Source organism: Sorex araneus, chromosome 5, assembly GCF_027595985.1.
Source record: "Sorex araneus isolate mSorAra2 chromosome 5, mSorAra2.pri, whole genome shotgun sequence".
Taxonomy (NCBI): Eukaryota; Metazoa; Chordata; class Mammalia; order Eulipotyphla; family Soricidae; genus Sorex; species Sorex araneus.
In genome coordinates this window covers 33,798,887-33,815,911 of record NC_073306.1, presented here as the reverse complement: position 1 = coordinate 33,815,911, position 17,025 = coordinate 33,798,887, and the positions used below count along the sequence as shown (strand labels likewise).

Genomic DNA, 17,025 nt, shown 5'->3' with positions numbered 1-17,025 from the left:
GCATGACCTCCCAGGGCCAACAGGAAGCCTGTGAACGACTGTAAGCCTAGACAGCGGGGCAGACATCATGCTGCCCGCAGCGTCGTTCACTGGAGGAGCAGCAGTGAGAAGAGGAAATGTGCCGACTGCTGTTTGCCATTCCCAGACACGAGACGCGGCTCAGGCTGGGAGGCGGGTACTGGGACAGCATGAAACCGAACAGATTGAAATGATGTTCAGGAGGTGGGACCCAACGGTCTTTGATGGGAGGGACAGCTTGGAAAGAGGGGAGGGATGTTACTGTTTAATGTTGATTGAGAAGGAATAGCAGGGCGGAGCGTTACTGCCGGCTCTGTGCTCTGGGGTTCTCTCCCAGCACTGTTCTGGGAACCACACAGTGCCAGGTACTGAACCTGGTGCTTCCGTATGCAAAGCATGCACTCAGCCTTTGAGCTCTTCCTCCAGCCCATGAAAGAAAAATTTAAAGCAGGGATGTGACTCAGTGGTAGAACACATGCCCCACAGGTGGGAGACCCTTAAGTTCAATCCCCTGCACACCATGTGCACACGTATGCATGCATGCGCACACACAGAGTTCTGGCTATAAGATGGAAAATATGGACATTTGTGAAAGTATCTGAGCAGGGAGGAAGGGAGTGGAGATCTAGGCATGAGAGAGATTGGGCTTCTGAGGCACAGAGGTAGGTGCTTGCCTTGCACACAGCTAACCTGGGTTTGATCCTTGGCATCCCTTGGACCCCTGGGCATGACCAGGTGTGGCCCCAAAACAAAACAAAGCATAAGAAGATAGATTGAGCTTCCAACTCCACTTTTATGGGCAAGAAGGGAGTGTGGACACAGGTACACACCTGGGTTTTGTCATAAGACACTGAAGGGGGGAACACCCAAAAACTATTCCATTTTTGAAACAGGACTTTTTATTTTTATTTTTATTTATTTATTTATTTTTGCTTTTTGGGTCACACCCTGTGATGCACAGGGGTTATTCCTGGCTTTGCACTCAGGAATTACCCCCTGGCAGTGCTCAGGGGACCATATGGGATGCTGGGAATCGAACCCGGGTTGGCCGTGTGCAAGGCAAACGCCCTACCCACTGTGCTATCACTCCAGCCCCTGAAACAGGACTTTTTAAAAGCTTCCTTGGAGAATGAGAGAAGGATGTGGTAGATAGTCAGAAGTTTCCAGAGTCCAAAGAACCACACAAAGCCTAGCCATTAGGAGAGGGCCCAGCATTCTCAGTACACACAGGCCAGGATGAAGGTCTCAGATGGACTGTCACCCATAGTGGACAAAGCTGAGATGATGGGGTGGAGCCTAGGGGCAGGAGAGAGGCTGACATCACAGGCCCTGAACATATGTATTGGGCGAAGGGAAAAGGCCAGAAGTTCTCCAGTAGTGTCCAGTGCCTGGAGGCTGACCCTGTGAGAGCAGGGAAAGTGGAGAGAGACCGAGACAGAGACCGAGAGTCACTGAGATAGAGAGAGAGATGGAGGGAGAGGGAAGGAAAGAAAGAGAGAGGAGAGGGAGAGAGAGAGGAGAGAGGGGGAGAGATGGGAGAGATAGACAGAGACAAAGAGACAGAGAGAGAGGAAGGAGAGAGAGGAGAGGGAGAGAGAGAGGAGAGAGGGGGAGAGATGGGAGAGATAGACAGAGACAAAGAGACAGAGAGAGAGGAAGGAGAGAGAGGAGAGGGAGAGAGAGAGGAGAGAGGGAGAGAGATGGAGAGAGAGGAGAAGAGAGAGACAGTGACAGAGGCAAAGAGAGAGAGAGAGGGAGAGGGAAGGAGAGAAAGAGAGAGGAGAGGAGGAGAGAGAGGATAGGGAGAGAGAGGAGGGGTAAAGGGGGAGGAGGACAGCGGGAGAGTGGTCCTGTGTGCGTCCTGGACTCAAGTCAGACTTTAGGTTTTCAGCTATGCCTCCTCCCTAGATTCTGCAGAAATGCGTTCCAGAAATTTCTAAATCTGTTCCAGTCCAGGCCATCATTCCATAAACTGCCACATCCCACGTGTGACCTCAAGCCTCTGGGACACTCAACTTTCCCTCAGGAGCGTCTCTAGGCTCAGGAGACCAAGAGTGTGTCGGATCACACTCCATTCAGCTGTTCTGGGCTCTTGCGACGCCAGGGGCCTGAGCCCTGGAAGTCAACCCCGAGCCTGGGGAGGCCAGCCCGGGGACAGCACGTACCACTTTGCCCTCCCAGCCATGCTCCCAAACCAGGGGCTGTCCCCAAAACTGTTGGGTCCCCACTCAGGAGGGGACATGCGAAGCCTGGCAGGATGGGAGCAAGCCCAGAAACAAGTGCTTCCTCCTCAGGGTCTCTGGAGGCCTCACCTGGAGGCGAGGTGGGGATGGAACTGCGGAAACAGTCACTTGCTGGAGCCTCAACTTTTCAGCCCATGAACGGGGCGTGCGTGCCCTGCTAGCAGGGCTGTTGTCAGCGGGCAGCGGAACAGCAGTGACCCTCATCGTAGACTATAGCGCCAAAGAACCTAACTCAGGGCCTTTTCTCTCTGGGCCAGACAGTCCCACTGATGTCCTGAGGAGAAACAGAGATTGTGATCGGGAGGGAGAGAGCCTGGCAAGGCCCCCAGTCAGGGCTGAGACCTGGCCCTGCTTGGGAGCGTTGCTCTGTGGATGCTGAGGCGGGAACACTGAAACCTTGCAGACATGGTCTCTTCCGCTTTCCTTGTGTGTCTCATTTGATTCTGCCAACACCTACACAAGGCGAGTACTATTACGGCCCCCATTGTACTGAGAATAAATGGTCCCAAAGGGGGCTCAAGGACACGGCCTCGAGTGGCAGAGCGGGAACTGGATTAAACTCAGTTCACTTTGCCACTCTGAGGGGCTTCTTCGACTCTGTGTCTTTGGTTCATCTGACCTCTTGTCTTTAGCTTCCAAAGATGGACCAGGCGCACAGGGGGGCTGGGGAGGCGGCCTGGGAACGGGGTGGTCCCCTAGGGAGGTCTAGGTGGAGGCTCCCAAGTGGGGCCTGAAGCCAGAGGAGGCAGAAAAGTGGAGTCTGGCCGGGTCCCAGCAGTTCAGCACCTGGGGCCTTTGGACCTGTGGACCCAGGTCAGCTTCCCTCTCTGTGCCCGAGGCCAGGCATGCGGAAACAGCGGCAAGGGTTCCTGCTAAAAGCACGAACAGAGTCCAAGGTCCTGGAGACCTCAGGCACGGCGCAGCTGGGCTTGACCCCCAGAGCAGACTCTGAGAAGCCCCCCTGCCCTGCCCCACCCCACTGCTGCACCCGCTAGGTCCAGGCTCAGGAAAAGGGACTGGAGGGCCACCTGCCCCCACTAAACACTCACCTCACGATCTAGGAAATTGTGACTTGAAAACAAAACAATGTATGAGGAAACCGGATCCTCAAATAACAGCGTTTTGTGCAGTGTTGGTCAGGATTTCTTTGTTTCTCACCAACATGGTCACGAAAGGGCACTGGTAGAAATGGTGGCATTATTCAAGGACCTGCTAGACCAGAAACTCAGAGTGGAGAGTCACAGAGTCCCAGCAGTGCTGTCTCATCGCCCCTTGCTTGTTTGCTTTTTCAATGTTGTTTTTTTTTCTTTGTTTGTTTTGGGGCTATACCTGGCACTGCTCAGGGGTTCCTCTTGGCTCTGCACTCAGGAATTACTCCTGGTGGGCTTGAGGGACCATATGGGAGGGTGGGGATCAAACCCGGATTGCCTGTGTGCAAGGCCAATGCCCTCCCCACTGTACTATTGCTCCAGCCCCTCATCTTGTCTCTTAATGCCTGTAAAGAACAGTGTTAGGGCTTGCTGGGACCCCCTGCTTCCTACCCTATCAAGTCAGCAGTGTCTTGAATTCTTCCAACCCTCCCCCCTTTTTTGGGGGGGGGACACTCTTTGGGTCACACCCAGCGATGCACAGGGTTATTCCTGGCTTTGCACTCAGGAATTACTCCTGACGGTGCTTGGGGGACCATATGGGATGCCAGGAATGAACCCAGATCAGACATGTGCAAGGTAAATAAATGCCTTACGCGCTGTACTATCACTCCAGCCCTTAAACCCCCTTTTTCATTGATTGTAACCAAAAGAAGTAATATCCACTCTCTCCCATCTTGAAAGAGAGCACTGTCCCCCCACTGAGACCAGAGAGTACTCAACGGACTGTGCAGAGGCCTGGATTTTAACCCCACCACCCCATAGTACTCCTCCCTGGCCCCAGGACCAGCAGAACCAGGACTCATGGCTCCCTAAGAACTGCTAAGTGTGGCCCCAAACAACAAAATCTGGCCTCTTCCGTGGAGTGAGGGTGAGGAGAGGGGTCTTTTTGGTGCTCAGGTAGCACTGGAACTTCGGTGAAGTGGTGACAGTGACCCACAGTGAATAGTGTGAAGCTAAACCCTTGAAATTCCTTAACACTGTAAATCAACAATATTCCTATAAAAATTAAAATTCAGGGGGGCTGGAGCAATAGCACAGCGGGTAGGGCGTTTGCCTTGCACGCGGCCAACCCGGGTTCGATTCCCAGCATCCCATATGGTCCCCTGAGCACCGCCAGGAGTGATTCCTGAGTGCAGAGCCAGGAGTAATCCCTGTGCATCGCTGGGTGTGACCCAAAAAGCAAAAAAAAAAAAAAAAATTAAAATTCAGGGGCCAGAGCGATAGTATAGCGCATAAGGCATTTGTCTTGTATGCGACTGACCTGGGTTTGGTCACCAGCATCCGATATGGCTTCCTGAGCACTGCCATGAGTAATTCCTGAGTGCAGAGCCAGAAGCAACCCTTGAGCATCTCTGTGTGTGACCCAAAAGGCAAAATAATAATAATAATAACAATAATAATAATAATTCAGAAAGAAAACTGCCTCCTTGGCCCAATCTCCCACAGCAACAGTGGTCCCGTCCTCCTCTGCATCAAGTTCCTAGATAAAACCTTCCACCCCACCCCACCCCTGCTCCTCCCTTCTCTGCCGGCTCCTCAGCCCACAGTAATCCACAAACCCATCAAATATTTATTTAGCATCCACCATGTGCAAGAGTCATGGTGCAAAATAAGACTCGGCTGTTATTTCAAAACAAGATGGGCTCAGAGGGCAGGAGCTGAGTGCAGCAAGGATCAGCCGGGGCAGGGGGAGAAGCTCCAGGGGTTCTGAGGGTAGTGGGGGTGTGCTGGGGGGAGGGGCTATCTGCAAACAGGGTCTACTGTGAGTGGTGATGAAGATTTTTTTTTCATTTTCAGTGGGGGAGCTCCCAAGAAGGGCTCAAGAGACCCCAGGGCCACTGTGATGCTACTCAGCCATATGAATAGAGCAGGTCAGTGCTAGGGAGATGCAGCATGTCAAGGCCTGCTGGGTGCAGGGGCGGCCACAGTCATGCTCAGAGGTACGGGGGTAGCAGGGCAGGGTGCTGGGGACAGAGGGCAAAGCTTGTGCAAGCAATGCATGTGCGCCAGACCCCTGAGTTGCCTTCCTGGGCCCAAGGAACTTTTTTTTTTTTTTGCTTTTTGGGTCACACCCAGCAATGTACAGGGGTTACTCCTGGCTCTGCACTCAGGAATTACTCCTGGCAGTGCTCAGGGGACCATGTGGGATGCTGGGAATCGAACCCGGGTTGGCTGCGTGCAAGGCAAATGCCCTACCCGCTGTGCTATTGCTCCAGCCTCCCAGGAACATTCTGATGCACTACTACCACTGCAAAAAAAATGAAACAAGTGACTTCTTTATTTATATTTAAAATGAAAAGGAATTTATTAACACCTATGGGGGGGTAAAAAAAAAAACAAACAGCACAGAACCATTTAGGTGATCCATTTGACCGGTAAGAAAACATTTCAATAAAAAACGGGTCATATTGGATTTCTTCTGCTCAGATGTTCTCATCTGGGCACTTCTGCCATGCTGGCAGCAAGACCAGCCACATGGGGGTCTCCTGGTCAGCCAGGCCTCTCTGGCCACAGAAGATGAAGGGAAGAGCAGAAGGGCAGCAGAGGGCGGAGGAGCAGAGACCCTGAGAGGCGGCAAGGCTGGAAAGGAGGTTACGGATGGAGGAGGTGATGGTGGAACAGAGAGGGCAGAGTAGAATCTGCCCGGGGTTGGCTTCCTGAGTCAGGCCCTCAGCAAGCATCTTCCTGAGAGCCATGGAGGGTGGTAAGACCTTCTTAAGTGTTAAGAAGGTAAGAAGGAAGACCTTCTGCTACTCTCTCACTGAGTAAGAGAAGGCCACAGTCATCCTGTGACTCGTGTCAGGGGGAGGGAGGCTGCCCTGCCCGCTCGGCCCCTGGCCACCAACGTCCCTGAGGCTTGTGACTTCCCTGGAGTATCTACTGTTCAACTGTCAGACCTGAGAGGGTCGGGAGACGGGGGTTCAGAGAGGGAGGTTGTCCCGGCTGCACCCCGCCCCCATCCCTGCCATCCCGGGTTGAATGTAATTGTCCTCGATGAAGCCGTCGTCGTCATCTTCGCCCAGATGCAAACGGAGCCCCTTCCCTGTCCGGGGCAGCTGGCGGTGCTGGTAGCTGGCTCGGTATTTGCGGCACAGGTGGCATTTGGCAGCGAGTGCAATGAGGAGAGAGAGGACCACAGCTCCCAACACAACTCCTACGAGCACAGGCCATGCCCGGGTCCCAATGGCTGCTTCAGGGGACATGGCTGAGGTCATGGGGAACTGCGAGGGCCCCGCAGTGGCTGGAGAGAGAGAGAGAGAAAGACCGACCGCCTTATGGATGGATTCCAGGGGCTCAGGAGAAGGAGTGGGGTCCTGCCACTGTGGTAACGGGGCCTCCCCCCTCTCCCGCTGATACTCACTGTCATTAGCTGTGCTCGTGGTGGGGCTGGAAGACATTGGTGAACCTCAGCCTCGGCCAGAAGAACTGTGGCTCCAAGAAGACCCCCAGATGCCAGGCAACCAGCCCTGGGCGAGGCACCCTGGAACACACAGGGCCAGTCCATGAGTGCCAGGGCTAGAACCCCAGCACACGATTCAGGCCACGCTCACTGCCACACTAGGACACAGCCCACTCTGGAGACGGGGCCAGCAACTAGAGCCCTCTGTCACTGGGCAGGAAATGGGCCGAGGGCATGGAAATCGGCTTGGGGAGCTGCTGAAAAATAAACCAAAGCTGAAACTCCCTGAGCACGAGTTGGGTCAGGTGCCAGGAAATGTGCTCCCGGAAGCTGGAAATGTGAGAAACATCAGCCCCTCGCTAGAGATGAGGAACCCGAGGCCCAGAAAGCTGAGAATCCTAGGACTGGAAGCCAGACCACAGAGCCGCGCTTTGGGGCAGGGCTGCTCCACTGCTGGGGGACAGAGGTTGTCCAGAGAAGACAAAATTGGCTCCGCACTAACAAGCCACATGAGGCCATACATGGAGGCCATAGTTTTGCCACATTTTACCAGTCCCTCAACCACCAGGGCTGGAGTAGGGGCAGACACAGCCAGGGCGGCCCTATCCCCCGTCTGCTCCTGAACCCAGAGCCCCCTGCAAACCCACCCTGACCCTCAGTCCTTCAGGCACCACCCTGTGCCCGCACCTCCGCCCTCAGACGGAAGCTTACGCAGGGAGAAGTCAAACGTGGGGCACCTGAGTCAGGGAATCATCGAGGACAATGGCTACAGTTGGGGAACACCTAGAGGAGGAGCAGCAGAATGAAAGGAGGATCTGAGGCAAGACGTCCAGGCTGGCGAGTGCCTGGAGGCGGCACACCTGGATGGAGGAATGTTTGGGGAGCAACACCCGGATGTGAGGAGTATCTGAGGAAGAGCCCCCAGCTTAGGGAAATACCTGGTGGAGGAGCGGCTGGGGTCGGAGAGGAGTAGCTGGGGAGGAGCGTCTAGGCCAGGAGAGAAGCAGCTAGTTTAGGGGGCGTGTCATCATCTTCTCCCTTAAAGACACCCCCCATCCCGCCTCACTGCCAGCCCAAGCGCTTCTCTCTCTGTGGAGTCCTGACAAAGCCGTCCCCTCGCTCCCAGCCCACTGCCACGGGCCAGGCCAAACCCCCTTCATCTTGTACCTCAGCCTTTGTCAGGGTTTCCTAACTGGTCTTTCGACCCGAAGAGCCGTCTCCAGAGTGATGAGCCCAGAACCCAAATCTGACCGTTTAGAACCAAATCTGAACCCAAATCTGGCTCCCACTTACTATCCTTTCAGAGCATCCCACAAATCCTGGGAGCCCAACCACATGGCTCTCAGGTCAAACACTCCTCCACAGTTCCCTCCTCGGTGACAGACACACAAACACACAAGACACACACACAGACACACAGACACACAGACACACACACACACACACACACACACACACACACACACACACACACACTTCACCCACCCTCTTGCATCCCAGGCGGCCACTCCTCAGCTTTTGAGCCCCTCCACACACACCCTCATCCCTCAAGGCCAAGTCATGCCACACCTGTCTGAGAGGTGGTCCCAGGGTCCCCCCTCTTCACCGCCCAGTCAGCTACCAGTCAGAATGGGCCATTTGCCAGCCGGGCAGCTCCCTGGGGACAGGCCCGGACTGAGTAGCTGGCACTGGTGGAGAGCTCTGAGCATGCCAGCGAGAGCGGCCGGCTCCGGAGGGCACAGTGGGGGAGGGGCGTTGGCAGAGAGGTAAATCATTCATCCCTTAGCAAACACCCTCTGGGGCCTGCCCTGGACCCCGGCGCGAGGCCCCGGGCCCTCGTCAACTATGCTAAGATTTGGTCGAGCGTAGGCGAACTGTGTTTCTGCGATTTGAGTCCTAGTCCTTTCTCCCGGCCCTGTCCCTGTGAATTCCGCCCAAGGACGCGCACACACGGGCTGTCACCCCGGCTCCCGGCTCCCATCTCCTCTGCTGTCAAGCACCCTCCGGTCCACACGGGAATGCACGGCCTGCTTTCCAGCCCCGTTCCCGTTCCCAGGAGCCATCGCGGACCTGTGTGCCCCCCTCCCACGCCCCCCAACGGCTTCCCCTTTGCTCCGCACCTGTAGGAGCTGAGCAGTCTCTGGAGGCGGCTTCCGGAAGTCGCAGGCTGGACCTGGAGAAGGGGCGGGGCCGGCCCGGGCAGCCGCTCCGCTCACCTGGGGACGCTGCAGGCGGGGCCTTGCCGCAGGTGAGGGAGGAGGGCGCAGCGCCCCCTGCAGGGAGCATTGATTCGACATCTCCCCCCACCCCTCCACTTGTACAAGGACCTTCAGGCCCCCACCCCGGGGTGGGGGGGGGCTCTTGGAGCCCGCGAGAGGGATCCAGGAAGCACCGTAAGGCGCACACACTTTAGCAAGCAGCTGCTCAGACCCGGGGCCCGATCAACAAATGGCTTGCCAGAGACTGGTACAAAGTCCAGGGTTGAAGCCTGAGCTTGGCCGGAACCGAAGGGAGGAGGGAGGGCGTTCTTCCCAGTCTGGGCGCAGGGACACCCGAAAGTACAGCTGCTAGGGCACTCGCCCTGCGTGCTCAGGGTCGACCCGGGTTCTATCTTTGTCATCCCATATGGTTCCTGAGCACTGCCAGGGGTGATTCCTGAGCACAGAGCCAGGAGTAACTGAGCACTGCCGTGTGTGTTCCCCATACCCGCCCCCCAAAAAGTCAAAAAAAGTGTGTGTGTGTGTGTGTGTGTGTGTGTGTGTGTGTGTGTGGTGTAGGGGGAATATAGAGATATCCCCTGACCTAGAACCTCCATGTGTTTGTTTGTTTGTTTGTTTGTTTGTTTGTTTGTTTGTTTGTTTGCTTTCCAGCCACAACCTGTGTGTGATGCTCAAGGCTTCCTCCTGGCTCTGTACTCCGGAACTGCTCCTGGCGGTGCTGGGTGGGGGAAACCCTACAGGGTGTCGGGGATCCCATATCAGTTGGCTGTGTGTCCGGGAAACGCCCTACCCGCTGTACTATCACTTGGGCCTGGACCTCCTTGTCCTTTAAAAACCAGTTTGGGGGGGACCAGAGAGATAGTCCAGTGGGTAGGACACTTGCCTTGCACCAGGCCAACTGGGGTTAAATCTCCGGCACCCCATTATGGCTCCTTGAGCCCTTCCAGGAGTGACCCCTCCGCACAGAGCCAGGAGGAAGCTCTGAGCACCGGCGGGTGTGGCCTACAACAGCCTGAGCAGCATCACCTAAGCAGTTCACTAGTCACCTGCTCCGCCCTTCAGCGACCCAAAGCCCCGCCCCGCCCATGTAGCCCCGCCCCCGCGGAGAGCCACGCCCCCAGCAGCTTTTTTCCACCGCATTTCCCCCTGAACTGCTATCCTGGGGTCCTCAGGCGAGTGCTCCCCTAGACTAGGGGCAGGTTCCAACAGCATCTGGACTCATGGCATCTAGCACAGGCTCAGCAAACCTGCCTGGAGGAGAGGGTGCTTGAGCTGAGCCCGGCCCACTGGAGAAGTTGCAGGCCGGGCAGTAGGAGCTAAAGCTGCGCCAGGGTGAGAGTGGGACTCGCGCAGCCGCCAGTTCCTGCAGGGCCGTGACTGTCTACAAGGCACCCGGACTCCAGCTCTGCAGACGGCCCCTCCCCCACTCTCACCTGCACCTGCGCACTCGGCTCCAGCCGCCCCGTTCTCTGTTCCTAGAGCCCGCCACGCTCTTACCTCCCAGGCTTTGCGAGTGCTGCTCCCGGGATCCCTGCTTTCACCAGCCCTGCCCCCCATGCCCATCGCCCACCTGGCAGAGTAATCCTGCCAGTCCTACTCATCAATTCGGGATCCACTGAGGGACCCCCTTATCTGCACCGGCCTTCCGTGACTCACCCTAGTCCGGGGACCCTCTTCACCACCTCTGTGCCCCACAGAGGCCTTGGCCCTCGGCCCCCATCTCCCTGACCACCCAGAATTGTGATGTTTCTCTCTCTCTCTCTCTCTCTCTCTCTCTCTCTCTCTCTCTCTCTCTCTCTCTCTCTCTCTCTCTCTCTCTTTCTCTCTCCCTATCAGCATATAACTCTGGGGTTCAATATCTCTTGTCTGCATCCCTGTAATATCTGAAACAGCAACAAAAGATGCTTCGGAAATAAATGAGTGAGGGGACAGTGACTGTTCTTGACAGGGCAGTGGGGAGCCCAGGAAAATGGAGGGTTTTGCTTTGCTCTTTGAAGCAAGGAAATTCTACCCTCCAGAAGATACCCCTTGAACACCTACCACATCTCACGCACCGTGCCAGGCTCCCGTCGACAGAGGCAAGGCACCCATAACAGGAGTTCACGGAACAGGAAGCTCCCCAGGTTCCACGCACACCTGGAGGGCACACAGGCGGATGAAAATGAAGCCGACCGTAAGATTCATTCAGATTAAGGAGAATATGGGGGAAAAGCCAAAGAGCATTGGTGATAAGGACCAGATGTGGGTACTCTCCATGAAGGACTCAGACAACGAGGAGACATGTGAAATCTGAGTAAGAGTGAGATAGCAGCAATGCCAGAATCTGGCCGTAGGGCAATCCAGAAAGGCAGAAAAGCCAGGACAATGACCAAGAGGCAAGAGCACAGCTGGCTTATTGAGGCACCGTAGGAGGCCTGCTGGAGGGAGAGGGCCCCCCTGCACATCGCCCCCTCAAGCTGCAGGGGCCTGGAGGGACCAGCTCAAAGAGCAGCTCCTCCTGTCCTTGCCTCGTGGGATGGGAAGATGGGAGGTATGGCCACCAGGGACTGGAGCACAGAGGGGCTAACCTCCTGCCCCCTGCACGCACAGTGTCATTTTGAGTGGAGAAAAGAGCCAAGGGAAAACTGGGGCACGCGTGGGGCTGAGCCTGCTTCTAGAAGGGAGCAGGGAGCCGGTGGGGAGGGGTGGGCGCCCACTCGATGTTCCGCTGCTTGGAAGAGGACACCCACACCCCGTGATTTTTGCTTGGATATGGATTTTGAGGAAAATGAAGAAACCAATAATGATTCCACAGTTTTGACCTGAGCAAACAAAGTAGGATGGGAACTGGGGAGACTCGGGAGGGGACAGGTTGCCTAGGCGATGCCGGGAGCTTGCAAGTAAAGCAGCAGCGGCAGATGCCAGCCTGCATACAGAGCTCAGGACCGGGAATGGGAGTTTGGGGAACAGAAAAACCGTCTTTGTTTTCTCTGCATTGGATTTTCAGTTTTAGGGCCACACTCAGAGGTGCTCAAGGAGCTCCCCAGTGCAGTGCTCGGGGGCTCAGTCAGTGCTGGAGATTGAACCCAGTCCTCCCACAGGGCAAAGCATGTGCTCAGCCGTTTGCGCCAGCTCTCTGGCCCTCTGGTTGGCTGGTCTGTGTTTTTTTTGCTTTATTACAAGATGTCAATTTATTAGGAAAGTGAGGTTTGTGGGAAACCAGAGGACTCATATGAGTCACCTCATCAATAATGTGACCACATCTGCAGTCGGAATTAACCAGAAATGTATATCCATGTGGAATTTATATCCATGTGGAATTTATAATGCAATGTTTTCTATCCTTTAATTTCCAGAGCATGCTTGTTTATATTTGACTAGTATGCTAATACATATTTTTTTTCACTGTCAGTCATGGTATCTATGTTATTCTGATTATACAAAAACAAATGCAGAGTGGTGAGCCTTCTTTGCCAGAAATTACAAGGCTAAGTGTGTATATGTGTATTGGTATTAAATTCCTTTATTCCCGTCTCATCTTCCTATAAACAGCCTTCCTGTCCTCAATTGTGAAGGCATCGCTGTCCGGTCATCCAAGCCAAATCTCATCCTTTTTCCTCCCTCCACCTTTAAACTGACAGCTTCTGATGTCATCTCTTTACATTAGAAACCCTCTCAGCTTTTAGACAACAATGAGATACCATCTTACACCAATGAGAATGGCACATATCAAAAACAGTAGGGAGGGCTGGAGCAATAGCACAGCGGGTTGGGCGTTTGCCTTGCACATGGCCAACCCGGGTTTGATTCCAGCATCGCATATGGTCCCCTGAGCACCGCCAGGAATAATTCCTGAGTGCAGAGCCAGGAGTAACCCCTATGCATTGCTGGGTGTGACCCAAAAAGCAAAAAAAAAAAAAAATAGTAGGAACAATCTGTGTTGGAAGAGGTGTGGTGAAGAAGAAATTCTTATCCCCTGCTGATGGGTATGTTGTCTGGTTCAACCCCTATGGAAAACAATAGAGAGAGTCCTGAGTAAACTTAGAATTGAACTGCCATATGACCCAGCAATTCCATTTTTGGTATCCACCCCCAGGACCTAAAAACACTCATTCAAAAAGACATAGGCACACCGTTATTCATTGTGGCACTCAATACAATAGCTAAGATATGGAATCAACTTAGGTGTCCAAGGAGAGATGAATGGATTATGAAGATGTAGTAGTATATATACACAATGGAATACTACGCAGCTGCAAGGAACAATGAACCCATGCAATGTGCTGCAACCTGGCTGGAACGGGAAGATGGCATGTCGAGTGAAGTAAGTCAGAAGAACAACCACAAACGCAGGATGCTCTCTCTTATCTGTAGAATATAGGATACCGGATAGGGAAATGTGTTGTAGTAAAGGGGGATGCCTAGATCACCCATGAGCCCAGAGTTTAGAGAGGAGAAGGACAGAGAAGGAAAGAAATCAAGGGGAGAAGGGAGGAGAAGAGAAAGGGGAGTCATGGGGGCTTTACTTGGGGCTTCAGTTATACTGGTGGTGGGGAGAGTGGTAGAGCTACATAACCGAAACACAAACTCAACAACACTGAAAACCTGAGATCTAAGCTGCAACCACCAGAACTTTGTAATGCGCCTGTCAAGGTGACAAGCAGGGGTAGGGGCAGGGTGGTTGCGGGGTGCGAGTTGGAGGAAAGGAATATGGGAACACTAGTGGAGGGAAGTTGACACTGGTGATGGGATTGGTGTTGAAATATTATATGCCTAAAACTCACCTATCAATAACTTTGTAAATCATGATTCTTTAATTAAATCTAAAATTATGAAAGAAGAAAGAAAGAAAGAAAGAAAGAAAGAAAGAAAGAAAGAAAGAAAGAAAGAAAGAAAGAAAGAAAGAAAGAAAGAAAGAAAGAAGGAAAGAAAAAGAGTGAGAGAGAGAGGGAGGGAGGGAGGAAGGAAGGAAGGAAGGAAGGAAGGAAGGAAGGAAGGAAGGAAGGAAGGAAGGAAGGAAGGAAGGAAGGAAAAGGAAGGAAGGAAGGAAGGAAGGAAGGAAGGAAGGAAGGAAGGAAGGAAGGAAGGAAGGAAGGAAGGAAGGGAGGGAGGGAGGGAGGAAGGAAAAGGAAGGAAGGAAGGAAGGAAGGAAGGAAGGAAGGAAGGAAGGAAGGAAGGAAGGAAGGAAGGAAGGAAGGAAAGAAGGGAGAGGAAGGAAGGAAGGAAGGAAGGAAGGAAGGAAGGAAGGAAGGAAGGAAGGAAGGAAGGAAGGAAGGGAGAGGAAGGAAGGAAGGAAGGAAGGAAGGAAGGAAGGAAGGAAGGAAGTAAGGAAGGAAGGAAGGAAGGAAGGAAGGAAGGAAGGAAGGGAGAGGAAGGAAGGAAGGGAGGGAGGGAGGGAGGAAGGAAGGAAGGAAGGAAGGAAGGAAGGAAGGAAGGAAGGAAGGAAGGAAGGAAGGAAGGGAGAGGAAGGAAGGAAGGAAGGAAGGAAGGAAGGAAGGAAGGAAGGAAGGAAGGAAGGAAGGAAGGAAGGAAGGAAGGAAGGAAGGAAGGAAGGAAGGAAGGAGGATGAAAAAGGAAACCCCTTTAGTAACTCCATTGAGATTCTAAATGCTCGTGTTTTCCTTTTTCAGTCAGTGGCGACAGCTCCAAGTCTGTTTGCTTTGGTCATGGTCATAGTTTTCGTCAAAATAGCACAAACACAGCTCTGAGTCTTTTTCTGCTCTGTGGCCACTGTTGCTAAGCGTGCGTGGAAAGTTTAATATTGAGACTTGACTGCTGACAATTCCTTTAAGAGGGTAACTGGATTTTTCTTGCCAGTTGAGTCAAGATGCTTACCCTTGATTTCACAGTCCAGCCTGTACTGAATATAATCCCAGAGTCAGCTGTCTGGAACATCAGTTCCAGCTCATCAACCCCCACCTCCATGTTGAAGTTTCCCCAGGTTGATTTTTAAAGTCCATCTCACCTCATCTAAGTGTGATCCCCCAAGAAGTGGAGAGAGTATGGCGAGGTTGGGGACTGAGCTCGGGGGCACCTGGGGAGCAGAGGTGGATCCGGGAGAAGCAGTGTGACCAGCACAGTGGGGGGCAATCACGTGAGAGAGGTCAGAGAAATAAAAAGGGCTTCAAGGGCAAAAGCTTGGTTAGTCAGACGCTGATGATAGGGCATCTAAGATAGAGGCTAAGAACTGGCTTTGAAAGTGGCCTTGTGGCGGTCACTGGTGACCTTGCTTAGAGCAACTTGGACTGGTATGTTGGATAAATGACTGGTGGGAGCAATGTCTGAATATGCAGACAGGAAGCAGAAATGCCAAGAAATGTTGCTGCAAAAGGAGAAGAAAGGACAGAGTTGTGCAATTAGGGAAGATTTTTTTTTTTGTCAGTTTGGTTTGGTTGTTTTGTATCTGGGGGGCTACATCTGGCAATGCTCAGGGTTTATCGTGGCTCTGAGCTCAGGAATGGTTCCTGGCAGGGCTCAGGGGACCATATGGCACGGTCTGACCTGAGCAACTGAACTCAGGTCACTTAAATGTAAGATAATCGCCTTATCTGCGGTACTATCTCTCCAGCCCAAGGAATTTTTTTTTTTTTTGCTTTTTGGGTCACACCCAGCGATGCACAGGGGTTACTCCTGGCTCTGCACTCAGGAATTACCCCTAGCAGTGCTCAGGGACCATATAGGATGCTGGGATTCAAACCCGGGTTAGCCACATGCAAGGCAAACGCCCTACCTGCTGTGCTATTGCTCCAGCCCCAGAATTTTTTTTTTTTAAGGTGAAGGAACTATAGGATCAGGTGGATGTGCTGGTCAGAATGCAGAAAGGAAATTTCGGGTCAACAGATGTGTAAGCCCCTAAGGTTTGGGGGTGGGGGAAGAGGGTGGAGTCCACTGCCTGTGTAAGGGACTGGCCATGGGCAGGGGTCAGGGGAGGCCCTCTGAGGAAGGCAGACATTCAGATAAGGGAAGAACCTTAGGAAGTTTTCTTCTTATGACCTGCTTATCCAGAGGCACAAGGAATGTCATCAGCTGAGGGTGCAGAGTGGGGACCGAGTACTAGGGATGTACTAGAGTACTAGGGGTACTCAGGTCAAGGAGAGAAGAAAAGCTGGGGACTTGGCAAAGACTAGGGAAAGATGCAGCCTGAGATAGTTTTTGCAGGCAGTGTCATCCTCCCTGGCCCCACCTGAGTGCTGTCAGTTCCTATTTTCCAGCTATTCCAAACATAGGTGGGGAGGAGATGGAGAAAGAGACGGAGAATTAGGCGGGATCTGATCAACCTAAAGCCAGGCAAGGGAGCAGAGCTCTAGGCAAGGAATGACTTGTCCCAAGGTCCGCAATGGAGACTGGGAGAAGCAGGAAGGGCGTGAGGAGCTGGAGGGGCAGAACACTGAACAGAGGCGGCAGTGGCTGCCGGCAGAGACGTAGGAGCTGGTGATATACACGGGGAGAAAAACATGGCGCCTAAACAGGCAAACACAAAGGCGTGAAGGCTTCTGAGACACCAGAAACTACCTGAGGAGCCCGGGAAACCTTTTAAAAACAGAATTCCATGCCCAGAGCAGGGTTGGACCCTCTGGGAAAAAGGCTCCACCTTTGGAACAAAGACTAACAAAGACTTATCATGCTAAGACTATCAAAAGAAGATAATTTTTTAAAATTAGTTTTTATTAATGAATCACCATGAGGGTACAGATACAGATTTAACATAATTTCGTGCTTGTGTTTCAGTCATGCACTGCTTGAGTACCCATCCCTCCACCAGTGCCCATTCTCCTCCACTGATGACCCCAGCATCCCTCCCACCCCACATCCCATCCCCCCCACCCCACCCCACCCCGCCTCTGTGGCAGGGCATTCCCTTTTGTTGTCTCTCTCCTTTTGGGTGTGTGGTTTGCAATGGAGGTATTGGGTGGCCATCGAGTTCAATCTATAGTCTGCTTTCAGCACACCTCTCCCATCCCGAGTGGGTCCTCCCACCACACTTTACTTGGCGTTCCCTTCTCTATCTGAACTGC

General features: G+C 53.3%; 1 protein-coding gene across 1 annotated transcript; it reads right to left on the bottom strand.

Annotated features, from left to right (window-relative positions):
• Positions 1-6,263: 6,263 nt before the first annotated feature.
• Positions 6,264-6,894, bottom strand: C5H1orf210 (chromosome 5 C1orf210 homolog). Its single transcript, XM_012933974.2, has 2 exons — positions 6,774-6,894; positions 6,264-6,653 (listed from the first exon to the last, which is right to left on the bottom strand). The coding sequence occupies exons 1-2, from the start codon at positions 6,808-6,810 to the stop codon at positions 6,334-6,336; spliced, it is 357 nt and encodes a 118-aa protein (XP_012789428.2). The 5' UTR covers positions 6,811-6,894; the 3' UTR covers positions 6,264-6,333.
• Between the last annotated feature and the right edge of the window lie 10,131 nt (positions 6,895-17,025).

Excerpts from the sequence above, each read along its gene's own strand:
- C5H1orf210 (XM_012933974.2), bottom strand. The coding sequence starts at position 6,810 with ATGTCTTCCAGCCCCACCACGAGCACAGCTAATGACA. Across the intron at positions 6,654-6,773 it reads CACGAGCACAGCTAATGACA|CCACTGCGGGGCCCTCGCAG; the intron begins GTGAGTATCAGC and ends CTCTCTCTCCAG.